The sequence below is a fragment of the Numida meleagris genome, chromosome 5, assembly GCF_002078875.1.
Source record: "Numida meleagris isolate 19003 breed g44 Domestic line chromosome 5, NumMel1.0, whole genome shotgun sequence".
NCBI lineage: Eukaryota > Metazoa > Chordata > Aves > Galliformes > Numididae > Numida > Numida meleagris.
Window position 1 is genome coordinate 35,742,024 of NC_034413.1, and position 27,526 is coordinate 35,769,549.

General features: G+C 39.8%; 1 protein-coding gene across 6 annotated transcripts in view; it reads left to right on the forward strand.

Annotated features, from left to right (window-relative positions):
• Window positions 1-27,526, forward strand: part of AGAP1 (ArfGAP with GTPase domain, ankyrin repeat and PH domain 1) — a 334,310-nt gene that overhangs the window by 132,414 nt on the left and 174,370 nt on the right. For 4 of the 6 annotated variants that reach the window (XM_021400246.1, XM_021400245.1, XM_021400243.1 and 1 more), the window contains exons 7-8: window positions 13,213-13,340; window positions 24,728-24,883. In XM_021400246.1, the coding sequence (XP_021255921.1) occupies window positions 13,213-13,340; window positions 24,728-24,883 (284 nt within the window). The remainder of the gene's footprint in view (window positions 1-13,212; window positions 13,341-24,727; window positions 24,884-27,526) is intronic. The other 2 variants (XM_021400244.1, XM_021400242.1) reach the window with 1 other exon arrangement.

Below are 27,526 nucleotides of genomic sequence, written 5' to 3' on the forward strand. Positions count from 1 at the left end.
CAGTGACACCTGGATACTTCGGACAGAATGCGTTCAAGAAACATTTAGATGTTGTACTGAGGGACGTGGTTTAGTAGGGAAATATTGGTGATAGGTGGACAGTTGGACTGGATGATCTTGGAGGTCCTTTCCAACCTTGGTGATTTTATGATTCTGTGACAGTGCAATGCTAAAAGAATGTTCTGTATATGAGTGCTCTTTGCTTATATTTAACTCCTTTGTGTCTTTTCCTTACGCCAACAGCATTTTGCTAATAAATGTGTAAATGTGTTCTTTTCAGTGTCAGTGTAGCAGACCTTGAGGTATCTAGGCGCACAGGATGCTGCTCTGTTCAGTACCTTCTGGGCTTCCCTACCATGTGTGTGCCCTTTGGATAGGCTGAAAATGGTCCATTTTTGTTGCAGCGACAAAAACCCCTTCAATTGTAGAGCTTCAAAGCCCCTTGCCTATCTGTAGTTAATGAAGGAATGTTACTGGCAGATGCTGAAATATTTTTTCCACTGAAGATTGGATTTTGCGCATAAAACTTTTTAATATTAGTAAAGACACAGATCATTACTGGTTTCAAGTCCATATATGCAAGCTCCAGGAGTTGGGAGCATGCAAGTGATGCCTCTGTTAGTGATACTTCTGTATTGAAAAGATAATAGTAATTGAGGAGTAAATCAGCTTCAGTTTAGCATACATACAATTGACTTGCTCCCATCATTTATGTCTCTTCTGATGGCTGGTGTGGTTGCTTGTGTCTTAGGCTTCAAAATTTACAGTCTTGCAGAAATGTATATTTATATTTAAGCTGAGCAATAGCACAACTAATGAGAAATACAGGAAATTTATAGCACACGGTGACTGATTGGATAAGTATCTAGACATTAATTGAAATCTGAGGACTCCCAGCTGTCTCTCAATTAAAAATATATAAATAAAAATGTATTATTTTGGACAAACAGAATTCTTTGCTATGTGGTATTTTGAAAGCACTCTTCATGTTTATGGAGAATGTGGTTGTAATGGAGAGGTGAAAGGCTGGAAGTTTTTTTTTTGTTGTAACAATTTGCCAGTGCTTAGATAACTGTTACACAGCTGTCTGTAGGAACTCGTTAATTTGCATGCATAGGGGTATTATTTTGTTCCTTTTTTTACAATCTAAACTTGAAATCAGTTGTCTTTTCCTGAAATATATCCTCTATGGGATCTGGCCTTTTGGCCATAACTCTGTGTGGAGATGTGGCTGCAGACAGTAGTGTTACAGGCTGATGGTCCGTCCCCCCCCCCTTGCCCGCTCAGCAGAGCGGCACACAGCTCTAACTGCTGGGCAAAGAACATCTGGATAAATACTTCACGTTAATGTCTATTAATGATGCCATTGAACTGGACGTCTCTAAAGAGATGGCGTAGCGTGCTTCTGTGCTGTCACTTTGTAAATGTACCATTCTTGCTGAAGCTTAGTCTTGTGAAAATGTCTAAATTTTCCCATTAAGTGCTTAGAAAGTAATAAAACTAAAGTCATTAGCCTCCACTCGTCAGATCTGTATCAAGAGAAATATTCTTCGTCGCAATAAATCTGATCGAGTGTTCGACATTTATATCATTCAAATTCATTCTCTGGAAGTGGACCTTTGCAGGTAAATTGTGTTAAGTAGGGCAGTTTAAATTTTTAATACAACCTTATTGTAACAGTTAGTAAATGATTAAAGTGCCAAGGGGTGTGGGGGGCAAAGTGCAAAGGCATGTTTTGTGAGATTGATGTTACGTGCTGCATGTTGCGTCTGCTCTGGACTACTGACTTTGACAGTTGAATGTGCATAATAGCCACAACACAAGTAAAGTTGTTAGCCTTCGGTACAGAGTATGTGGCTTTATGTCTGATTTTGGGTTGGTGGAGATCAGTTTGATAAGGTGTTACTTCATCTGAGAGCTTAGCAGCCATCTTAGTAACGATATATTTAACTTTGAAAGCAGCAAATTTAAGACAAAAGGTAGTATTTTTCTTCCAGAAGTTAGTTTAAAGCTGTTGTTTTGTTGTTGGTGGTTGTTTTTTTCTGGTCTTCTGATATGCCCAGGCACTTGTAATCCAAGTACTGGTGACTATACTGCTTGTGAACAACCTGTCCTGCAGCATTCAGCCCACCATGTGGATGTAGACTTTGCCCACCAGCTGTGCGAGGAGGGCAGCTGAAGGCACAAATAGCTCGTTACGAATTTCAGCCCACTGCTGCAGATCTGAAGATGCCTTCAAATCTGTGCTTTTATTAAACAAGTTGCAGTTAAAAGTAATGTCATCAGGGAAAGCATGATTTGGTTGGAAAATGGGATAAAAATAATAATTCAGTTTAGGAGACAAAAGGATGGCTTTCATCAAATGTGGATCACTTCTTCTTGGTGTATGTGTATTTTGATACTAAAAACTTCCAGGAAACAAAAGAAAACCAAGTTCTTAATGACATATTCACCTTGCTTTGGGACCATGCATGCTGTGAATACAAGTAGTTCTGTGATCTCAAGGCATGGTTGCGCCTCTGAATTTATGGTCTTCTGTTTGTTGGGAAACTTTCGTACCGTTTTGGCAATGTTTAGAAAATTCGTGGATTATCCTATTGAAAGGCCTGTTCTTTTGGTAACAACAAAAACCTGTGTTTCACAGGCGAAATAATAAAACTCTAAAGTTAAATTTATCTGATATGGTAAATGTGAATAGATTTATTTCCTTCTATAAGTGTGAACTCAAAGTCTTACTGATGAAGCCAGGAACTTTGTATCACTTTGTGTCCTTGTCTGTGTGCTATTAATGAGTTTATTGGATGTGCCTAAATCTTCAGAAAGTACAAATGTTGTCTGTTAAAACTGTAATTCAGTAACATGCCCCAAGAAATAAACTTTTCATGAAGCCATTTCAAAATGAAAATATGAAATTGGCATGTGCCAAAGCTCTTAAGTGTAGTATTGTTGTATATTATTAAATTCTGTGTTTTGAAAAATTAGTTAAAAACTCAAATATTTTACTTATGAGCGTTTTATGAAACCTTAATTTGACATCATTGCATTTGAATGTGCTGTTTTCTGAATTTTCTTATACTTGTTTTCTAACTTTTTTAACCTTTTATTTAAAATTGTAACTGAGTGGGAAGTAACAGGATTTATGACACGACCCCATTGGAATGGAAAGATAAGACTGGTAAATCCGTGTGCAAAATTCTTAACGCAAGTGTCTGACACAGTGTTTGCCTTAATAAATCTTCAAGCCATATGCTTCTGCTTGCAGCACAGTTTGTGTAGTGAATAAAACCTAAGTTTATTTTTTAATTTCGTTAGATGCCAGATGCTTTCCAGATTGTCTAGCAGATTTATTAGCATATTTGCTTACCTAATCTTGAGAGAGATTTGCATCAAAGTTAGGAGTAAGAGTGATGCGGTGTTAATCATAGTTACCTGTGTAAATAAAAAGTGTGTGTATTGGTATTGATTAGAGATACTAAATGCTGAGCCTTATTTATGTGACTGTATTTTTATACCTGGTAAAACAAGAGCAGTTACTCTTACTGAGAGCCAAAGTGGAAACGTGAATTTCAATGAAAGTATCACAAAAAAAAAGGTAGCATTAAATTGCAATTTTATATTTATTTTTAATGGTAATTTGATTGAAAACATTGTATAGAAATTGGCACTAAACTAGTCCATTATAGCTGAACTTAATTATAACTGAAACAGTGTTTCATAGTTTAGAATTCATGTCATTGTATGAACGTGTCCTACTCAGTTGCCCGACAATTCTTGAAAACTATTTGAATCTGCAGTTATAAAATCATTTTAATAGGGTGAGAGATTATGTTTTTAGTATAAGCAGTAACTTTAAGATCTCTTGAGAAGCCAGTGCAATATAAGTGTAAGTATGGTACAGTCCCTCTGGAGGAGGGAAAGATGTTGAAATTCCTAGCTAATTTGACTTCTGATTTATTTCTTGATATCATGTATGTATCTTTGTTTGTAGTCTGCCAGAATAAGTTATGCTGACTGCCTTCAAACTTATGCTGAAAACTCTTGCTGTTTTGCTGCTTAGATCTGTTTAAAGAAAAAGCTCCAAAGGAAACCTTAAGCTAAGTTGGAGAGTTTCGTTTTCACTGAATTTACAAGCTCTGTGGGATGCTCTGGGAAAAAAAAAAAAAAAAAAAAAAAAAAGTACTTCTGGGATAAGCTGAAACTAGACTTACAAGTAAGGTTAATGTCTTGCAAGGTGGCATGCTGCAAGCCTATGTGTAAGTGGGGTGTCTTCACAGATCTAGTTACAGGAATTAAAACTATTAGAACTGCTTAACTGTTGGCCTTGAGTTGAGTGTAAATAACAGGGTACTTGCTGATCCTTTGCTGCTGTGTAACTCATGTCAGTTATCTCCATTACTAATTCATGCAGATTACTGACTCTGCACTGAGGTTGCATGGCTACTTGCAATAGCTGTGGAAAGGGCAGGGCTGCCCCCATCGCCTGTGAGGGAGGAACAGCACTGTGCTAAGGAGCTGGAGTACTTGTAGAACTTCTCTAGGTGATCATTGCATGTTAAAGACAGCTGGGTTCAGGTTTCAGTTAGCACAGTTCAACTTGGATGTCTGCAGGCATGCTGTGTGCCTGATACACAGTTACAGAGTGGCTTCCATTAGTTTAGTCTAGAGAGATTTTTCTCCTCCCTCCCTCATCCCCCAAACAAGTTATCAGCTGAGTTGCTGAACAGATCTATTGCAGTGCAGTGGGAGTTCAGACACTTAAGTCTCAATCCCAACTAAATTGTCCCTTTTTTTAAGCATATGGCATGTTATCTTCTTACAGTAGTGGAATTATTAAATGGATGTTTAATATGGTCTTGCCAAAGAAGGGCAACAAGGCTTGTGAAGGGCTTGGAGAATATGCCCTACGAGGAGCAACTAAAGGAACTGGGGCTGTTTAGACTGGGGAAGAGGAGACTGAGGGGAGACCTCATTGCTCTCTTCAAATACCTGAAAGGTGATTGCAGTGAGAGCGGGGTTGGTCTCTTCTCACTGGTGACAGGTGACAGGACAAGGGGAAATGGCCTCAAGTTGCGCCAGGGGAGGTTTAGGTTGGATATCAGGAAAAACTTCTTTCCAGAAAGGGTTGTTAAGCACTGGAACAGGCTCCCCAGGGAGGTGGTTGAGTCCCCATCCCTGAATGTGTTTAAAAACTGTTTGGATGTGGTGCTAGGGGACATTATTTAGTGGTGGGTTGTTAGAGCAGTATGGTTAGGTTGTGGTTGGACTTGATGCTCTTGAAGGTCTTTTCCAACCTGAGCAATTCTATGATTCTATGATATGCAGTGAAACTTTCAACTTTGTAATGTTTCCTTATGTTTGTGTCGTTTCTAAAGAGTTCCACCTCATTTTCTAACTCCTTATTGCATGATTTCTTATGGTTGAGGTTTGAAGGACAAGCTTAGGCTGCATGTAGAACTCGGTATGGTGCTGAGGCACTGACTTTTGAGCTATTCCAGCGGCTGGAATTACTGTGACTGAAGTTGCTTGGTAAATGCAGACCACTGTGCTTTAGCTTTTTGTTTTGGTACTAGTACGGTGAGTACACCCACATCTCTGTGATGTGGGTGACAAGACACACTCAGTGATGTTTCAGAAGTCATGGCAGTCAGGTGAAGTACCTGGTGACTGGAAAAAAGGCAATGTTGTGTGCGTTTTTAAGAAAAGATAGAAAAGACAATCTGGGGAACTACTGACCTGTCAGCCTCACCTCAGTGCCAGGGAAGACCATGGAGCGGATCCTCCCTGAAGCTATGCTGAGGCACACAGAAGAGAGGGAGGTGACATGGGATAACCAGCACGCCTTCACCAAGGGCAAGTCCTGCTTGACCAACCTAGTGGCCTTCGGTGATGGCATAACTGCATCAGAGAACAAGGGAAGACCACGGATATCATTTACCTGGACTCCAGTAAGGCCTTTGACATGGTCCCCCACAACATCCTTCTCTCCAAATGGAAAGATACAGATTTGATGGGTGGACTGTCCAAAGGACAAGGAACTGGTTGTGAGATCATACCCAGAGAATGGTGGTCAGTGGCTCAATGTCCAGATAGAGATTGGTAACAAGCGGCGTCCCCCAAAGGTCAGTGGTGGGACTAGTATCTTCATCAGTGACAGCAGCAGTGGGATCAAGTGCACCCTCAGCAATTCTGTGGGTGGCACCAAGCTGTGTGCCAAGCATGCCCAAGGGATGGGATGCCATTCAGAGAGGCCAAGACAGGCTGAACAGCAGGCCCCTGGGAACCTCGTGAGGTTCAACAAATCCAAATGAAAGATCTTGCATCTAGGTCATTTGCTTTTATTCAGTAAATAACTACTGTAATTGCTACATCCAATCCCAGATGGTTTAGGAGACCAATACTTGTTTCTGTATTACAGGTGCTACATGGTGTGCCATGCTCTTCTTTTAAAAGAAGTATGAAAGTTATCTAGCTCCTAAATTGAATGATTTTAAAGTAACTTCAAAGCCGATGGCTTTAAAAGTGGATGCATACATTAATGCTTCCCATTGAGAAGCATTTGTGGTTAGTGCTTGCTCTTACAGCTATTACTGCTGTCCTTTTATTATGAAATAAATTTATTTTTATTGAAGAGATTTATTACAAACATGGAATGTTAAGCTAAAATACAGCTGCTGTGAATAGGTAAGCTGCTAGGTACCTTAACTTCCCACAGCATGCTTTTCTCATGCAGAGTTTTTCATGTGAAACAAGCAAGCTGTCATCAGCAGGACTTGTGGGTGGAAGCAGATTATTTTTGTTCATCTGATGAAATGTGACTTTGATGTATCTGTTACACCACTGTATTGGGCTTGCGTGACAAGGTTTTGGTAGCAGGATGAAACCAATGAGATGAGGCTAGCTTTGCATCTGTTACGGATAGTTAGTGGGCGATGTGAACTGAGCAGAGACTTTCTGCCAGGGCATTGTGGTGTGCCATTCCAAGTGATCTGTGAATGTGCGCGTGCAGGGGAGGGATTGCATTAAGATGGAGGAAATCTTTGTGTAAACTAATTGGTTTTTCCCAGTTGTTTAAAAAAACAACAACAAAAAAGTGTTGGTGATTTTGTCCCTTCTGTTTTTTTTTCAGTCACCCATGAGCATTCCAACTTCAGCTGAAAGCTAGTGTTTCTGTAAGTGGAACAAAATTTAGTGCACGTCTTCTGCGCTGTTCAGGTTTTAACTGAATCCAGTGTTTTCTCTTACTTGAACTCAGTGAAAAATAAATAGTCTTGGATGTGATTTTATGGGAAACCAATTTTTATTTAAATTAGTGGTAATTTGAGAAGACTGTTTTCATCTCCTTTAAAGCCATGCTGCTCTCTTAGCAGTAATAAATGAGAAGTATCACCAAATTTCAGAGGGATTGTATGCCCTTTCATTATTTTGAGTGTTCCTTAGTGAAAGGCAGTGTAAAAGGCGCAGCGGTAACTCTATTCATTGCCTTTGGGGAAGGAAAGCAGTGATGAAGTTGTTGGTCACTCTGGATGTTTTCCAGGAGCTGCCTTAAAAACAGGGAAAGCATTTCTCAGGCGAGATGAGATTTCCCTAAATGAACCCATTGTGCAGCACAGAGGTACCTTTGGATTTTAAGTTTGGGAAGGTGGAGCTAGATGAGACAGCCTTACCTTGCATCTCGAACTTCTTGACAGGAGCGTTTTCCCCTCAGGCCTCTGACTTTCTTGTCAGAGTATAGACTTGAATGAAGCTGTGCTAATGAGATTTTAGAGACCCAGCTGCCCCTGCCAAAGCAGCCTGATGCTTCTGCACGAGAAGTTGACATATGAACGGCCCTTTGAACCACTGAAAGACAACTCTGTCAGATCAGTTACTCAGGCAACAGCATTTCTAATGGTGATTAGCTCTGAAATTGCACACAATGAGGAGCTGGTTCATTACGGAGGCCTAGTTCTTGGTTTCAGGGAGGGGGTTGACCTGATATCCCCACCTTGAAAGTGTTTAGACTTGGGGAAAGGCAGCCCATCTTCCTCCATACTGCTGAGAGGGGAATAGGAAAGCTTTGTTTGGCATCTGTGGAAATCGGCACAGGTTTTCACTGCCAACAGTTAACTGAATGGGTCTGTGAAGGAACCGTGCTGGTTTGCATACAGATCTGCCAAGCTGGGACAGCTTGGCCGCAAGGCTGCTTATGGGCTGCTAGACTACCAAGCCTTCCTGCTTTGCTGTCCTTCCGATCCAGAGGGAATCAAGTTAGTGGGAGCAAACAGCAGTTTGCTTAACAAAAAGTCATGTTAAGATGAAAGTGGCAGGGGGTGGAAGATTGGTTTTGTTGTGGTGAGCTGGGTCAGGTGGGGAAGAAGAGACATTTAAGTCAGGAGCTTACTATCCCAACTTGCACATTTTATTCATCTTCCAGATAAGGAATTTCACATGCTTTTGATTAATGAGACCTCAAAGCAAAATATATTTTCTCATCATTCTAGTTAGTGAAATTAAATTTGCATGTACGACAAAGAGGCATCAATCTTTCCCATAGACCAAATATTTGCTAAATGTAAATCTTCTTGGTTTATAACTATTCTTGGCATATCCCTGTTTAGTTTCAGAAGAGTTCCTAACTTTGAAAACAAATTGTATTTGCTTTTTACCTGTATATAGACAGCTTACAGTAAAATCTGTTAGTTTGGATGTGAAAGCAGAGAGATTGCAGTTCATGTTTTTTTTCTTGAATAGCTAAAATGCTTATCTCTTACTTTTTTGATACTTGCCACGCAGATTAAGTTGGTATTCATTTGTTCTAGAAGCATACCTTAGCAAATATATTTACATGAAATTCAGAAGCATGCAATAATCTTTTGGATGAGATGACACCTGATATCTCCAGGACTAAAATATTTCTGCTTTCCTTTCTTTGTTTACTTTGTAGAACAGCACTTACTTCGCTTGCGTAACTTTCTCTGGACTGATGTTTTAGTTACAAACACTTCAATATTAATCTAAAGCTTTTGACCCTAAGTAGTCTTAAATTGGCTAATGAAACACACTGGTTAGCTTTTATTAACAGAAATACTAAAGAATTTGCATGTACCACAGTTTACATCAGGCATTCCTGAAGAGGAGTACTTAGTGTTGTATGTTTGTCAGCAGAGGCCCCACACAGCTGCTCAGTTGTCTGAACTGTTCGTTGTTGCTTCTGCTGTTGGGAAAGCAGTATTCATGCTGATCTAGGAAGACTTTGACAAAGATGCTCATAACTCCGGTGTGAACCTGGATATGTTGGTCTAAGGATTTTTCCTAACACAGAGCGGCTAACGAGTTGTTGCTTTGAGTCATAACAGGGATGTAATAACAGAAACAGGCTTGGGGGCTGAACAAGAAGTATAGTTGGTCTCTGGTGTTCTTATAATTATGGTGTATTTCTCTTTTCCTACACAACCATTCAACTGTGCATTTTTCCTCCGTAACTACTGTGTCTGAAGATCTCAGCAGCAGGAGTTAGCAGGTCCATGGGGTTTTTAGTGCCAGCCATTTTAAGTTTTGTGTATTTCGGGGCTTTTTTCTGTGGAATAGAAGGTGTAAAAAATGTGATTTTGCAGCAGCACTGCTGAGGAGAGATATGCTGAACCCCTTTTATTGACTTCTGATAGGCAAGATTTAGGTTTCATCTCTTCTCTCAAGGTAGCTTTAGAAAGAGCACAGTGGGTCCTTTGACAGTCCAGCGATTGCCCCGCAGATGATCAGTCACATCTTTCATATGTCGCAAACTTTGAAGGGTCACGGTACTCCTTTAGGTACTTCAGAAGCTCGAATCCCCTTAATATCCAAGGGCAAGTAGCCCCGAGAACTTGAATATTGAATGCAGTCTAATTATGGAGTGACAGCTCCATGACTGCAATGAAAGAAGCAAAAACTGCTTGGTGTCTGAAAGGAGAGCAGGTCGCCTAATGAAGGAGGGGGAGAGGCGGGAAGGATCGTGCTCTGGTAGGCTTGTTGCCGAAATGGAGGAGGAATTGGGAAGGTTTGGCAGCTCAGATGGGGAGTTCCATTAGGGGGCATGTCATCTTTCTGACAGAGGGAAGGCTGTGAAATTTGAGGATAAGAATGGTCTCTTTTAAAATTTATAACCCAATTTTAAGAAGGTAACATTAGATCTTCCACTGTAATTTTGCCATTTTTGCAGTTCACAGGATAATTTACCCTTGGTGCTGCTCTGTTATCTTTGGGGTACAATTTCCAGCTGCCTTGTAGGTTACTCTTCACATTTCTAGCTATATGCTAATATACATATGTAGATGGATGACATTTTGCTTTACTAATAATCTAGGCTTGACTGTTGAGCTTGCCCTTTGTGGTTGTGTTTACAACATTTACAGTTTGAGCGTTGCAGCTAGCAGCCCATCTTCCTCCTGTTTTCACCTCCTTCAAGAAGCAGGAACCCTTTGGCAGCCAAAGTCGGCATTTCTGTGCAAATGGCACTGAAATGAGCTAATAAAAGCATGTCTGCTTTTGTAGTGCTGCAGCTAGCATTCAAGTAATACCATTGAGTAGGTAAGTTCAGACTGCCTTGGGAATGTTTTTTGGTGAATTCCTAGAGAGGTGATTGGGCAGGACTTCATTATGTCAGTTAATGTAATGCTGCAGATGCCTATATTCAGACTCAAGGAAAGAAATAAATGTTTTCCTTGACTAATTACCCCTCCCATGGAGAGCAGAAGATTTTGCTGAGAAGGTACTGTAGTTTTAATTCAGTTTTGGTCTTAATTTAGGTCTTCACAACATGATGAAGACAAATCTGTGTGCATATGTTAAAGTCTGACCTTAGGTTTGCTCTCTGCGTTCACTAATGTGGCTTAAAATAATTTAATATATGGCTTTGCAGAGTCCAGATCGATAAACCAATGGTTCTGAAATGACAGAGTGCTACGATATTCCTCTGTAATTTAAACATGATTAGCTGATGAAGGTTATGATCAATATGGCAGGGGAAAATAAATTAATTGATATCATCCTTTCAGGATGATAAGGGGCCTATTGGAGGTAGAATGTAACAAATGAAGCTGCTTCTTCTTATATAAAAGCCATTTTTTATACAATTTTTTCTCACTAAATCATGGTCATGCCATCATTCATTTACATGAAGAACATAAGCCACAGACCAGTTTGTTATTAAAATTGCATTTGAGAAGAAACTGTATGCTTACACTGCTAAACAGTATCTTTGCCTATTTTACAATGTATTGAGGAATTTACATAATTATCTTTTTATGTTCTCCGAACAATACAGATTGAATACTGTTAGTTTAATCACAGCAAGTTTCTATGCAACTTCTTAAGTAGATGCCAATAATGATTGCAGTTCTGCCTTGCTGACCTGGTTTGGCGGAGACAAAGCAGGTAACTTTGGCCTCCTTTGCAGAGCTTCAGTGCAGTTTCTTGATTTTGGAATAAAGAATAAGAATTAATGTGAGCCAGCATGAGTTTGTATGCTCAGTGGAGTTTGAAAGCTGGGGTTTATACATTTGGTTTAAAGTTAAGCCGTGCCTAATATAAATTGAAGTTTCAGTATACTCAGATAGGAAAAGATTTCTCAGTCTTGAAATATTTGAATGTTTAATGTGTACAAAATATTTTTGCCTCTTTTTATAAAAAACAACCTGTCACTTAAAAATCATGTTATCATCTCTCATACTCCCAAGTTCCATACTTATTCTGTCATACCTGCCCATCCCATTCCATATACCATGACAGTAGTTAATACCTCACTACCTGAGGCTGGCTGTAACTCTAAACTCCTCAATAGAAAGAATGCATGGAAGATCCTGAGTTTTCTCCATTGGTTAGTATGGGGCTGTGTCAGAAATACCATCCAAGCTGTTACAACATCCAGTATTCCAAGTATCATAGTACTGAAGCAATATCCCTAGTGGTCAGGAAGGCAGAGCCTGTTGTGTCTTATCAGCACAGAAAAAACATTGCTTTTTCCATCCATTACTTCAGGATTGTGTGGGGAAAACCCATGTATTGTAACCTGAAACATCCAGTGGCACAATGTATGCCTGCAGTCTTTCCGCTTTCCTGTAGACTGATGGCTTCAAGGATAGCCTGTTTGTCAAACCATGGCGCAGTAAAAGGAATCGTATCTTTAGAATCTGTAGAATATTCCTTCAGGGTCATTTTTTGCCAATCGGTATCAGTGGCTCCACGCTGCCCAGTCCATGGTCCATTTGGAACAGAAGGTGCTGCCAAGATGCTGCCCTCCTTACTTTGCTTTGTCTTCTGTACAATCTTTCTGATTACCTGAATTTAATGAAGTCCATCACTTGATGAAGATAGCTGTGTACAAGGAAAATAAATGTATTTTTGCATTAGTCTCTGTTTCTGAAGACAGAAATTTTATTTACTTTTTAATTTATGACATAAAAAGGTGTGCAACAAAAGTAGTGTAAGGACTTCATAAGGTATTCTTAAAATAAATGTAAAAACTCTTTTTAGGTCTCAACTAGGCCTTAACAGCAGAATGAACTAAAATTCTGTAGTATCTGAAGTTGTGTGACGTTTTAAAATGGAAGAATTGCAGGAGACATAGGGATGTTGCTGTGTTTCAGATGGATTCTGTTTCCTTTTATATATATATATATGTATATAAACCAGTTTGCTAACCTGTAGATGGAGATAGTAATGACAATAATTACATGAACTAGAAATTACAATACAGCTTCTTTTTGTGATTAGAGAGGCTGCTCTGAAAGTAATGCCTCCAATTTTATTGCATTGGCCCATGATGTCAGAGGCAGATGCTGGTGATAAGGCTGTAGATGTTGAACTTTCTCACCAGTATTCTGCTATGTTTTGTTGCTGTGCAACTCGCTATTTTGTGTGAATTCCTGGTAGTATATTTTGTAACTTGCGCACCTGAATTTCCCCTTCTGTTTTGATGTTACTGGTTTAGTGGTGCTTATCTGGTGGGCTGAGGCAATTTCGTCCACATGGAGAACAGAGCCATTGTCTCACATGGAACATATGGTAGAAAGCCAGCATCTGTCATCTTCAGTGAATGTATTACACTCAGTTTTTGAAGCAGCCTTTAACAATGGGAAAAATTATGCTATACCCTGTTTTGTATTTTGTATATTCTGCGTATTTTTGACAAGCCATATTTTTCAGTGTAGTCTGTAGCTTATCTGCCTGTATGTTTTGTTTTGTTTTGTTTTTTAGTTGCTCAGAAGATCGTTGCAACAAGGAAGAAACAGCAACTCTCTATTGGACCCTGCAAATCCCTACCAAACTCTCCAAGTCACTCATCTGTGTGTTCTGCCCAGGTTTCTGCTGTACATATCAGCCAGGTACAGCCTAAAATCAGTGCTTGCCTTAAAAATGAGCCAATAGGTTGCTTTTCATCTACAGTATGTAATGTCATTGCATGTTTTCCTTCTTGATATAGGTAGTTGGCATTTCTTGAAAGGTATCGGTGATCTGTAGTTAAAAGCAGTATATTTAATTGTCTTGACTTCATTTCATGTAACTGCTGTGGTGAGTTATTTTGTCTTGCAACCACTTTTGATAGTACTGATTATGCCTAGCAGCCTGCTGCTCTGAGCAGACCAATTGTTACAGCAGTAGGATTTGCTGTACAGCTTTTTAAAATTACCTCACAATGTTTTGGTTATTGGTCTCATTCAGTTGTATGAGCAATAATACCTGGTGTATCTCCATGGTTGGCACTAGAATTTTACTTCTGTTACCACTATGTGCAGTTGTAATTGCCTGTCTCTGTTAATGCTCAATTGAAATGATTCCACCTAATTACCTAGCAACATATGTTGCTAATGACATGTAGATAGGGGAAAATGAAACAAAACACTGCCTTTATTTATGGCAGGAAAATCTGCTGGCCTCAATGCCATAGGTACAGTATTTTTGGAAACATTTGGATAATACTAAAATTTTTTAATGTGTGCAATTTTTACCTACATACATCAATACTGACTTGTATTTTTCCACTGTGATATCCTCCCTCAGTGTCTCTTTCTACTGACAAGTGATAATCTGTGTATATTCACAGAGTGGATAAATACAAGCTCCACTGTTCGTATACAAGACTTCTGCAGCCAGGAGAGCTGTGTTCCCATTGTGCTCTTTCACTCTTGGTAGTTGGATTTGTAGGCCATCATGCTGGCCCCTCCAGTGTATGACCAAAACTGTGGCCTAGTGTCCTGATTTTCACTGGAGCAGCTGGAAATGTCTGATACCCACCATCTCTGCTGGCAGATTTTTTAAGTCTTAATTCACTAATGTATACCAATAATGTCTTCTGAGGTTATGTAGCAGTCTTGAGCAACCCATTTCACATTTTGTTCTACCTTCTGCTTTTTAGCAAAGCCATTATAGTGAAGAATTACTCTATCTTTGTGGGAGATAATTTTTTCTCTCATTTGACATGTCAGTGTCTTTTAGAAGCACTGTCTTAAAATTTATACCACTGGATTAAGGTTCTGGTTCTCATGGTGTCCTTTTGTACCCTGATGGAAACCTTCACCATTGAGTTAACTCTGCAGGTGCGGATGCCAGTTTAGCCTTAGAGTTCTGTGCAGTGCCATATTCAACCCAAATACCTGCCTCAGATTGTGACTCTCACTTCTACTGATTATGGCAATTTATTTTAATAAATAATTTTAATAAATTATTATAATTATTAATAAATAATTATTATTATAATTATATAATATAATAATAATTAATAAATTAATAAATAAAAATATTTTAAATAAAACATAGTAAAATGTTGAAGTTCAAATCCTTCTTTCTGTAACAGGTGCTAAGGTGTGTGTGACTCTTCTGAAGAACTCTAGCACCTCATGGTGAAATGAGAAGTTCCCTATATGAAAGAATTTATTTATTTTCTTGATGTATGTGACATTCAGCCATTTTCTAACCAGGTCATTTCCATTAGCACTTGGAAGTAGCCCACTGTGTTAAATGCTTTTCTCCTGGTCACATTCCTCCAGACAGTTCTATAAGCTCATGCTTTTAGACCAAGATGAATTATGCTGCTTGTATAGATTATCTTTGGTACTGACACCCATCCTATTCAGTGGTCAAAAAGGAAAGTTGCTGTAATGGAAATGTGTTACAACATGTTTGAATGGCAATTTCCAGTAGTGATCTTATTCTTGGATCTGACAAGGACCTCTTTTACTCTGCTGATTATCATATAGTTTTTCAAGACTTCCTACAGAGGATAGGTGATGCTTTATACATCCCAATTCTAGCCAAATAGATCTCTGTTCTGCATTTTCTTAAAGCAGTTGTAGTTAACCTTCCTATTGATAAAGCTTGTTCGGTTAAGAATATCAAATATCTCTGTTCTTAGCAGCTTCTTACTCAAGGACAGTTTGGACAATAGCAGCAAACGCCAAATTCTAGGCAAGCATTTCACCTACAAAGCAAACTTCTTCCCAGGAATAAGAACTGTTTGGGAAAATCAAGGTACCTTCTCTGATAAGGATCCCTGAAATCTATTCCAATAATCTTGAATAGATGTTCTTTACCACCTTGTTGGCTAGCATAATTAATTAACAGAAGTAATTCCAACTGTGACCAAAGATGCCTGTCCTCTGAGACTGATGTCATGCCTTGGGCCATAAACCTGCTTCATGTCCTATTGTCTCGATGCAGCACTTAATGGCAGTAGGACCTTGTTTAGGGTGAGTACTTAGCCTAGACTTAAAGGAATATTACAAATGGAGTTGCAAGTTTAAGGTGATTTTGGGGAGAATTTACCATCTCTGATCCTGACAAGAAGATTGGCTAGTGTTCTTTAGAACATCTCGTTGGACGTGATGATGTTTTAGTGAAGATTCCCACCATCAATCAGAAATGTTGTCTTTAGAATGCACTGTCACTTGCATTCTCCACAGGAGTTAAGATCTTCGCAAGTAGTGGTTACATAGATCACTGCAGATAAGATGTTTTTCCTTGTCTGGTTGGATTACTTTGGCAATCTAACTTCTTCAAACTGCAGATGATTCTGCAGTGAAGAGCTTAGGCTTCAGAGGAAAAAAAATACAGTGTCACCATACCTAGGCAAGCTGTTAGCATATCTTGGGGAAAATTCTAAAGCTTAATTCATGCAAGGACTTCTCCACCCAATCGTTTCTGCTTTCAAACTGTGAAAAGCTTGTGTGTCTGAAGGTGTATCTATTCTTATGTTCAGTAGTCCTAGCTGGTGAGCATTGAGGTCATGTTTCTGGCCCAAAGATACTCTTAGGTATGTCTGTACATGGATACATATGTATTTCCGGACTGCTGTCTCAGGGAAGGTGAGATGCTTCCTATCCCAATGACAAAACTCTGTTTGTATTTGCAGTAGATACTGCTTTTACTTTCCTTCTTTAGCTTTTTTTTATGTTGTCAAGGTGAGAGTTTTACCTGGAAGCCTTTGATAGCCAGGGTCAATAACCCTTGGTGTAAGCAATTCACATCCATACACTGGCTTTCAGGGCAGTACAGAATTCACGCAAAATATTTTATTCTCAAATCCAAGGATATCATTCATGATTTTTTGTATTCTGGCCTTTCTGAACACTTCAAGAACTTGACTGAGTTGTTAGGCAAGGAAGAACTGCTGTTTATTGAAGACATGTAGTCTTTGGTGTATTCCACCTAAGGTCAAAGTGCATCAGTAACTGTCACATGAAGTGACCCTATACCTGATAACCTGTTGAGTGGTTACCCAAAGATGTGCCTTTATCCTTTGCCAAGTTTATGTTGAAAAAACATCTGAAAATAACATGATATTTGATACCTTTCTGTATTTCATGGACTTCACCTGTTTAAGTTCTCTAAGAGAGAATTGAAATGGCACCATGTCCTTGCTGTGTGTTCCAGAACTTTTCTGCATGTGCCTGTAGTACATGACAGTGAGGGGCCTTAAATGGGACACCCTCCACGCTCTGAGTTTAAAAATATTGCCTGAGTATTGAGTTCTGTCATGTAGTCCCCCCCAAAATCATTGTACGTGCAGTCTGCTGTGCAGAGAAGTGTGTTTATTGGCCAGCAGTGTGGCTTTCCCAAGAGATCAGCATTACGTCTCTGAAAGGTATGGTATACTACAGACATACTGCTAAACTGCAGCTCAAGTATGGCTAGCATACAAGCTTGCTCCCTGCTATCTGTTGCAAACTCAAAGATGCATTACTTAGGCATTCATTAAGCTTCTAAAAAGTTTTCCTACAGCAATAGTCTAAATACATAAATTAAACTATTACAGCAAAATTGCAGTCTACTTCATCACCCGTTATTTTACTGTATATGAGACCTGATTATGGTAAGTACTAAATCACAGGGCATCGTTATCTTATTTACAGTGGGAATCGTTTCCAGTGAAATGTTTTGTTGTTTGAATGTTTGCACATTCAAATAACGAAGAGACTACATTGCTTAGTTTTTCTTTCTCCTTTTTCATGTAATTGCAAAGCAGAAACTAAGAGAAGTGAAAATTGCATTTAGCACCATTGCAGCATACATCATAATGTTTTATATATGAGATTATTTTTAAATAATCTCTAATGTTCATTTAAAATAAACGTTTTATATATATATATGTAATATATATATGTATATATATATGTATTATATATATATGTAATATATATATATGTATATATTCCCCTTCACTCACATGCACAGTACACATGTATAGGGAAGTGTGTTCTGCAGGACTCAAATGTTAAATTTCAGTTTGTCTATTGGTGTACTTTTTCTTCCTTTCTTAGTTCCCCATAAGACCTTATTAATATTCCTGTTAGCTTTTGTAAAGTCTGTTTTTATCTCTTCCTTTCTAAGGTCATTTTAAATTTCAGGTTCAGACTTGATCTTCCTATAGTTCATAAAACAGTTGCTGCAACTGCAATATTGAAGCCTATTGTCACATTGTTAATTAAAAGTTGTTAGTAGTTTCACTGACGACTTTCTTTGGATGTGCCAGCTTACTTTAGCCAAGTTGTCTTAAGATTCTCTTGGTACTCAGTCTTGAGCTCCATCAGTGTGATAGATCTGACAGGATAAATCTAATCTTTCCTCTACCTTTTCATTACAAGAAAAGGCAAAAGCTCCTTAAATTAACAATTCCTAATAAGTCCCAAAGGACGAGGTTACATTGTATTGTTTTCCAGTCTTTGGTCTTACTGTGGAGGCCTAGACATACTGAAATCTCAGGACTCATTTATCTGGGTGTAAGTTTGAAATCCAGTGTAAAATTTGTATTCCGTGGCAACACAATCAAAGCTTTCTGGCTTTTGCTGAGGCAAGGACTAAACAGTTTCATCTTCAATCCATCTTTGGATGTGTGCCTGCGTATGACCAAAATCCCTTGAATAAATTGGACTCCTACCTATAGTGTTGTCAGATAAAAGAAAGAGATAATGGGACTTTCAAGAACAACACTGTACACAAGTGAGCAGAGAAAAAATGTCCTGACTAGAGAATTTTCCATGACACTTCTGTATTTCTGCAGAAATGCACTTTTCCTTCCTTTCCCCAAGAACAGAAGGTGCAGAAACCAAATGTCTTCTGTCATAGAGTATGTAATCTCTGCTTTTTATCAAGGTTTGCTTTATTCCAACTGCTTCTGGGTTCCCTGAAGCTCTGGCAATCTCATCTGTTTAGATGTAGTACCTGCTGCTTTCATTTTCTCCTCAAGCGGTGGTTAGGGATGGTTTTTCTTGGTGGGTGTCCTGTTATATCTAGAGAGCAGAAAAACATTGATTCCATTCTTTCAGGGTAACTTGATAAGACGAGAAAGTTCAGCTTTATTCTTCCTATGCTGTCATTTATTGGTTTTGCCTGATGTTTTTACTGTGTATGTTTCTTTAAGTTACAAGGTGAATACTGTGCAGCCTTTGTGTAATTGTCTCGTAAGGAACATGCCCCTAGCAAATGCTAAGATAAGTCCAACCTTCTGCTAATGCAGGTCACAGCTCTGCTCCTGACATGCAAGGTAAACTCAGTGGTTTGTTTACTGGTGGTCCTGAAATACGTAAAAGCTGAAATACATTCATGAAAGTGTGTGATTTGGACTGGTTTAATCCTTTTTCAGCGCAGAACTGTGAACAGTGTTCTATTTTTTTTAAGAAGGTATCAACAGGAATCTCATTACAGGTTTTAAAAGCCTTATAGTCCCTATTGGCATTGTTTACATTTGAGGTAGCTGCACTGAACTGACAAAATTGGACACGATACCAGAGTGAGATTCATCTGAGTTGCTTTTGTCTTGTAACAGTGTAGTGACAAATATCTGCTAAATCTGTGCTTGTTACCTTGACCTTGAGTCTCTTACAGCATTTGTCCACATGATAGTAAAGATTTATGTGTGTACGGATGCTAGAGATATTCTGGAAATGGAGTATTGGCCATTCATGCAAGATGCATTCTAGAAGTAACGTATCCCTGAAATGAAAGACTTTCAGGCTTTTCTGCAAAAACATGTAGAAGTTCATTGGCTACCATCAGGCTGTGCGTTTCCTAGCAGGAAAAAAGATAATGTTGCACTGGGTACATCCAAAAGCCTGGCACGTTTGAGTAGATGTGCTGCCTTGCTACAGGCAGAAAAGTAAATCCATCAGCCAAGATAGCTGAACAGGGATGATAAATGCTTCTACTGAGGCTAACTAGGTCCATTTGGTTGACCAAGACTGGTTAAAGCAGCAATGCAGAGAAATGGCCGTTGTACTGATTTCTCAGTTTCTCAGGTATCTTCATGTCTTGAAAGCAGCTTAGTGGAAAAACCTCATTGAAAAGGTAATGTTAAGGTGTGTAAGAGTACTTACTTGATTGGTTTTGATTGCCACAAATTTGGCTGGATTGTCTACAGTTAGCAAATGGGTTTATATTTGATACACGTTGGGTTGTATGTGTGTGTTGTAAGGAAGATTGTTCTTCACATTCACTACCTTGATTTTTATGGCTTTGGATGCTAAATTCTGTAGATTGTATTTATTTGCTATGTGTCTGAAATTCAATACTTCGCTCCAGTATCCTTGTTTCTAAATGCTTGCATACAGGCTGCAGGCGGTTGCTTTCTAAAATTTTAATATAGTGAGGTCACTGCTCTCTTATTTGGTGCAAACAATCTGACAGAGACCACTCACTTTTTCTTTCAGTGTATTAGCCTCAGATATTACCAAGGATATGCTTCCAAAATGCTTGTCTGGTTGTGTTTTTCATTGCTTCTGTTTGTGCAGGCTTTAATTTGTAATTCATGTCAGAGCTTGTTCTGGCCAAACTCATTCTCCCTGTTGAAGTGTATCAGTGTAGCCATGAGGCTCTTTTTATTTGCTAATTGTTGGCAGTCTTGCTAGGGGTTGGAGCTTCTTCAGTATTGGTAGTTAGGCATTTATTCTGTGGAAGACTTTGTTTTTATTTATTTATTTTCTTCTTTGAAGTATTTCATTGAAGTAGGTTTTTTTTTTTTTTTTTTGCAGTCATTGGACTTGACATGGTGTATTTTGAAACAGGATCAGAATTTTATTTAGACTATTGGAAGCCCAGTGGAGGTAGGTGTGTGTGAAGGGAAACACTGCCAACAGGACTTCTTTTACAGAAGGAGCCTGTATAGGATCATTGTGTTTGGAGGACTAGAATGTGCAACATGGATTATCATTGAGGAGTTACTCCAGGAAAACAAATCACTTCAAAATCCTGAGACTGTACATCAGTGCAACAAGTATAAAAATGATCCTGTAAGATGAGAAAATACTAAAGTAAAACTCTACAGAATCCTTATTGTGCTTAGGATATAAATCTTTGTTGTTGCATTTGCTTTCTGTGGCAAGATCCCGCTGAGGAGGAGGAGTGGGAGAGCGGTGTGGTGCAGCTGAGCTGCCCATGGATGTGAAGCTGCCGTGCCCAGCTGGGGCACTTGGGGGACTGGAGTCAAGGATGTTGACTGGGAGAGGTAACAGGCAAAACCTGGACTGCATGTTGCCAGATGTTATAGCAGTTGTGGAGAATTTGTGCTGTCATGTGGTGAAGGGACAAGTGGTGGACTGTAAGGTATTCTCCTTTGTTGGCACTGAGGCTATGTTATTATTGATTTTTTGAGTGGAGAATTGTGTTTGTTGATGTAATTGAAGGTTGTGAAGATTGTATCATTAATATGATGAATATGTATTTTAGTGATGATGGTGATTAAATACGTTTCTGACAGAGGTGAGTGGTGTAAGGTACTGGGTTTAGATCCTGAGATTTTGGTTGCTGGGATAGCGGAGCCCAGCAGTGCTCCAGGTCAGATCAGAGCCAGCTCCAGCTGCTCCAGAAGGGGCCCAATGCTGGCCAGAGGTGGACCATGAATGATGCTGGGTGTGCCTCTGAGAGAGCAGATTTAAGAAAGGGAAAAGCGCTTTGTAACAGCAGCTGAAGACAGGAGTGAGAAATGTGAGAGAAACAGCCCTGCAGCCACCAAGGTGAGTGCTGGAGGTGCTCCAGGCATGCAGCAGCAGTTCCCTGCAGCCCAGGAGAGGCCTTTGGTGGAGCAGGCTGTCCCCCTGCAGCCCATGGGCACCACCTGGAACACATCTCCACATGCAGCCATGGAGGAGCCTGCAGTGCAGCGGAAGACCTACAGGAGCTGCTGCACTTGGAGCTGTGCTGGAGCAGTGCCTGAGGATGGCCCTGTGGTGCAGAGCTGTGTTGGCAAAAGCCCATGCAGAATCAATTGGGGAAGGACGGAATCCATGGGAGGGACCCCCAGGGAGCAGGGGAAGGGAGTAACCATGGTAGTGTGGCAGAGATGGAGCATTATGGGTTGCCTGCAGCCCCATTCTCCTGTGCCACTTGGTGAGAGGAAGTAGGAGAGAGTAGGTGGAGGAAGGTGTTCTTGTTTGCTTTCCGTTCTCACTGCTTTAGTCTGTTAGCAGTAGGCAATATGTTATGTTAATCTCCCTGTGCTGAGTCTCTTTTGCCCATGGGAACAATTGGTGAGGGATCTCCCTGTCCTTAGCTCAACCTGTGAACCTTTTTCATTGTATTTTCTCCCCCTGTTCTTTGAGGACAGGGAATAAGAGCATGCTGTAGTGTTGATGAGCTGCTTTGTTAAGCCACCACAGTTATCTCATTCTAGTTAGCAAAAAGGTAGAGATGCATAATAGTCAAGTTTTTCAATATTATGAGACAGAAACGTAGCTACACTCCTTTGTTTTCAAGAACTTGTGGTTCGCATCCTGTCATCAGTGTATTTTAGTCCTTTCTTCGTGCTGTTTAACTGTCCTTCCTGTATAAGAGGCTTCTAAATTCTTGAGGTATGATCGTTCTTCTTTTCTCCCACCATCTTCGTTGCTTATTGTCATCTTTTTTTTCCTTCCTCTATCTACTGAGCCTTTCAGCTGTATGGTTCTAATCTTAGATGTGTTCAGAACTTTCAGTTCTTGTTATTCGTTACTTGCTTAAATTTCCTTCTTTTCCCTCCTCAGTTTGGTTCTGTCATAGCAAAGAGGGCAGTAGGTCCTTACCACTGTGGTCCAAAAGCCATTCCTTTAGACCATTACTTGTTTCAGCATCTTTGGTCTCCTTTTCTAAATGCTCTTTCATAGTTGCTGAGTTTTCAGATGTTCTCCTTGAAGACCTTCCTTCATCTGCCACAGCCCTTCCTGTGTTTCTTCGGAGGGGTAATCTCTGATTTTCACAGATTTGTTGTGTGTTTTCCTGCAGGTTATTTACTGTTCTGTCCATTTGACCTTTTACTTGCTGTCTCAGCAAGATGCCATAGAGAAAGGAAAGTGAATGTGGGGTAAATTGAGGCCAATTCTTCCCATGTAGTTCTGCTCATTGCTCATTATCGCTTGCTGTTAGGACACTAAAGATGGTAATTCCAGCTCTTACTCTTCTGTTTTATTCACTTGGATCACCTCCAAATTCTGCTTGCTACTTTCTCCCTGTACCTGAAAACACTGTAGGAAAACCACAGTCAGATCTTCTGTTTCTTCATTACCCCTACTTCTGGCTTCCTGACAGCAGCCCTTCTCTAACTCAGTCAGAAGGAAGGGAAGATGACATTTCATATCCTTTTCTTAAGGGGAAAAAGGGACAATTTTCTCCATCAAAAAGTTTGTTTCATTAATTGTAAATGCTAACGTGCCATGCAGATTATGAGGAACATGTTTGCATGTAGTGACTTTTGGAGTGATTCTCCTGGCTTTGTGGCTGTATTGATTGGCACTTCAGTGCAAGCGTGAGCTTCTGGACTCATGCCTCTTTATTTGTACCTTTCTCTTCTTGAATTTTAAAAGAAAATAAAGAATAAAGACAAACACCAAAGAAAAGCTTGAAATCACTAAAAGGAATGTTAGCTGGATGATGCAAAGAAGAATTGTCTCCTACTTGGTTCTCCTTCAGAGGTCTTCCCTTCTGCTTGAGGTCCTGGTCTTTGCTCTGACCTCTGAGGGGTGTGTTATGAGAAGTGCTGTCGTAGTGCTGGTGCCTCCCAAGCAGGATATGGCAGCTCTCTGTGTCACTAGCGAAGGGCAGTGCTAAAGAGAAGACACTGGACTGCTGCCTTCTGCTTCCTGTGAAGCAACTTTACCTGGTGAATTCCTAGCCACAGCAATTAAAATGAGTTGCCTTGTGTTTAGTGCCATGGGAAAATCCTTCTCGTTCTCGTTTACCTTCTCACTTCCTATAGGAAACTCAATTGCTTCAAACATATTCTTTCACCTTTTTATGAGCATCACAGATCATTTCCCCTTCCATAAGTTACCTTGGAGTTGTTGTCCAGAACTTCTGCGCGCTGCTGCTGTTTCATCGGGCTTTTCTCCAAAAGCCTGTGGAATTTTCCATCTTTGCCTTGCCTCTGTCCCCACTCACTACACATAGCATGCATATCCTCAGAGGATGCACGTGTACGTGATAGGAAAAAAATTGTACTTTGTAGATTACCTCTGCATCCTTTTTAATGATGTTTTTAATACTCATTTGTTATATCTAATAAAAAAATCAAAACATTAATCACATTTTGGTACTTTTCCAGTCTGTTTTCCTTGCCTTTTTGCTATTAGTCACTTGTGGCATCAGTTCATTAATTGTTCTGTAGGCTTACTGAGTGACTACTTAATTTCTTAGGAGACTATGATGTAACTTCACATTTGGGCTGCTTTGATTAAATTGGATTGTCTTTTAAGCTCTGTATCCCTGTGCCAATGGTTTTCATGGCTTCAGCAAATGTCTTAAGAGCTACCGATTACTACAGGAACCATTTTACAGCATTGGTGGGTTGTTTTTTTCATTTTCTTGATTAGCTCTCAGTGGACTGATGATTCCAGACTAGGATTAAGTCCAGCTATGCAGTTTTGTTGCACTAGATATTTTTTCTAGGTTTGAGGCAGAATTTGGCTTACCAATTTTGAAGTAGAAAAATAAAATTTACAGCCTTTCCGCAGTGTTTTGCTTACTCTAACAAATGGAATTGTTTATACCCAGCTAGGAGTATATTGTGTAGAATGGCAATGTGCCTGCCACATCAACAGAAATATTTAGGTTTTTTTTTTTAAATGAAGGCATGGAAAAAGTATTTAAAGCCCTGCCATGGAACCGTGTGGAAAAGTGGCAGTAGGGCAGGCCTACTGTGTTCCTAAGCTTAGGCTGCTATTCTCAGGTACCAGGACTAAGTAAGATGCAGCTGTGGATTGCAATTTCTTGAAAGCAGTGTACCACTGTTTAAAACTAACTTTAATCCTTGCAGACCAGTAATGGAGGAGGGAGTTTAAGTGATTATTCCTCCTCTGTCCCATCAACTCCAAGCACCAGCCAGAAGGAGCTACGGATTGATGTTCCTCCCACTGCCAACACACCAACTCCTGTCCGTAAACAGTCCAAGCGTCGATCCAACCTCTTCACGGTGAGTGAGCCAAGGAAGAGACTGTTGCTGTGTTTCTAGTCGTGCTCTGTGAGGATGGCCTGAACTTCAACCCGATTGAGTTGAGCTGGTCTAATCCAGACAGGAGTGGTGAGATGGATCTGTAGGCTTGTAAACAAAAGCAGTTTAGAATGACAATGGGGCTGTTCTCTTTGAGGATTTAAACGGAGGCTAAAACAGTGAAGTTACCATGCTGGGAATTCCAGCAGATGAATTCTTGAGCCTTTGTCTGACTTTGATTCTAATATCTGCCTAGGTTTCCTCAGTACACTTTTGGTCATCTTCAGTGACCAAAGACAAAGCTGGGCCTCTGCTCCTAAACCCTGTCCTGGTGCTGAATAATTCTGCTGACTTGGGGCTTCCTTGTGAGGTATCCAGTGTTTGTAGGGAGCTGTCAGTGTTTTCCATGGGAATTCCACGGGGTGCTGGAAAATAACTGCCCTGTGATCCTTTCGTTACTTATGTCTAAATTCACTTTCCCAGAGTTAAAAGATATGATTGAGATGAAAATGATGTTTTTTTTTTTTTCCTTCCTAGGATATCTGGGTTTTGCTTCATTGAGAGGCAAAAAACAAACAAATAACCAAAAAAAAAACAAAAAACCAAAACGCTTCAACCAATCCACTCTGATTGATCTTTGCTATGCACAAATGCTTTGGGAAACAAGAATGAAGCTTTGAGTGATAATTTCCTTGTTTTAGCAGTCCTGCTGAATTCTTTGGGATAGCATTCTGGGTGTAATCGTGGTTTTGTAATCAGTTTTTTGACACGTCTAACCATGCTTTCTAACAAATGCAGAATTCCTGGGGGCTCGCATGCAAGCTCTTTGGTGACCGCAGCTATGCGGGAGTTGCATTTGGCCAGCCGTGTCTTCCCTGTTATCATAAAAAGTTTGTATTCCAAAGCTGATGTCCTGTTCACTTATAAACGCTGGTCGGCTCCTCACTTTTATCCAGAGAAGCACTAAGAGAAATGTTGAAAGCTTTCCCCTGTGATCTAAACAAGGTCTGATCTCTCAGCCCTTTGTAATTAAAAAATTTTGTCCTGGTTTTGGAGCGCTGAGTGACAGCGCAGAGTCTCATAGGTCATACTTGGTGTGCCCATCTTGCCGGTGATATTTTGATTTAGATCTTCAAACTCCTAAAAAGTAATTAAAATGATTATTTTTTTTTAGGTAGTTTTAATCCCCCCGAAAAAATGCAGAAGTGAGTGTCTGATGAGAACTTGTTGCATTTTGACAGAGGTTTTATAGCAGTGGCGTGTGGATTTCCCTGCCGTTTGCAGGACTCGTGCTGAGGAGCACTCGTGAGTTATTAAATCCACTAGATGTCAGTGTCATCCTAGAAACAGAGAGCCGAGCCATAAATCTGGGAGCGGAGCTGAGACCACCAGAGCTTTGTCGGAGCGTGTGCCGACCATTTCCTGCCTCAAGTGTGCATCAAGCACTCAGAGGGCTGTTCAGATGCTGTTGACATCTGGAAAACTGTGGGTGATTTATATTGGAGTAGGTGTAAATTTGAGAAAGTGAATAAAGAGAAACATACCCATCTGCAGTCAAGGAAGAGGTCTGAGAGGAATATGAAATCATCTGTGTGTGTTACGAACAGATTGAACAGACAGGTTTGCTATAACTAGTAGCATAGGGAGAACCGTCTTTCCTAACACCGGAGGATGCCAGTAGTTGTCTTAATGTCAGATAGCTTGGGAAAAATTGGGGGTGAATCAGGAGTGCTGGTGTGGTCATACTGAATATGATGTAATCCCTGTCCTGAAGTATGCTCATAGCACCAGTCTCATGCCATGTCAACCAAGCTGTAACCTGGAATTACAGAACTGAACAAATCGTTGAGTCGTCTGTAAATAAATAGATGTCCTGTTGAGCTAAGAGCAAAATGTGAAACCGAAAATATTTCAGTTAGCTGTGTTTGGTTCGCTGTGCTTGTTTCTTAGACTGTTACGTATGATTTGTATCACTTGCATTTGTTTAATTGCAGACTGACCCTTGTTAAGTAGCACAGGTAATATGTTTAATTTCTTCCATGGGGATCTTTTAGTATTGAAAGAAAAAACGGGTTAAGCTGAAAGATGTGATTTTTCTTTAATCTCTTACAGCTTTTGATTTGGAATAGGACTGAGCATTTTAAACATGTTCTTGTTGAAGCACATTATAAGTGGTATCTAATCGTTATGACTTCGTTGAATACTAATATTTTCTGTCAAGCTATCGTTGCAATAGGAGACTACCTACTTAGGCTTTAAAATAGATCAAATAAAGCAGAAGGGTAAATATCTTGTTTTTGCGCGGTACAGATAGGGACATCTGAACTGTAATGTGCAGCGCAGGTGAGGATTTACACTTCAGCAAAGCACTGATAGTTACTACTTGTTGGATTTCATCTGGGCTGAGCGAACTTCAGGTAGAGTGAGAGGCAGCTCCATTCACATAGCAATATTACCTATCTTACATGATTGCAGATTTGCAGTCGTGACCTTTTTAAAACTTAAATAAACCTCTCTAGCTCAGTATATTAGAGATTTGTACTGGTACTTCTTGGGGCTCTCCGAATTGTGGATGCAGGATTCTGGCTGTGCCCAAGCTCTGGTGCTGCATTTTCCTGGGTTGGA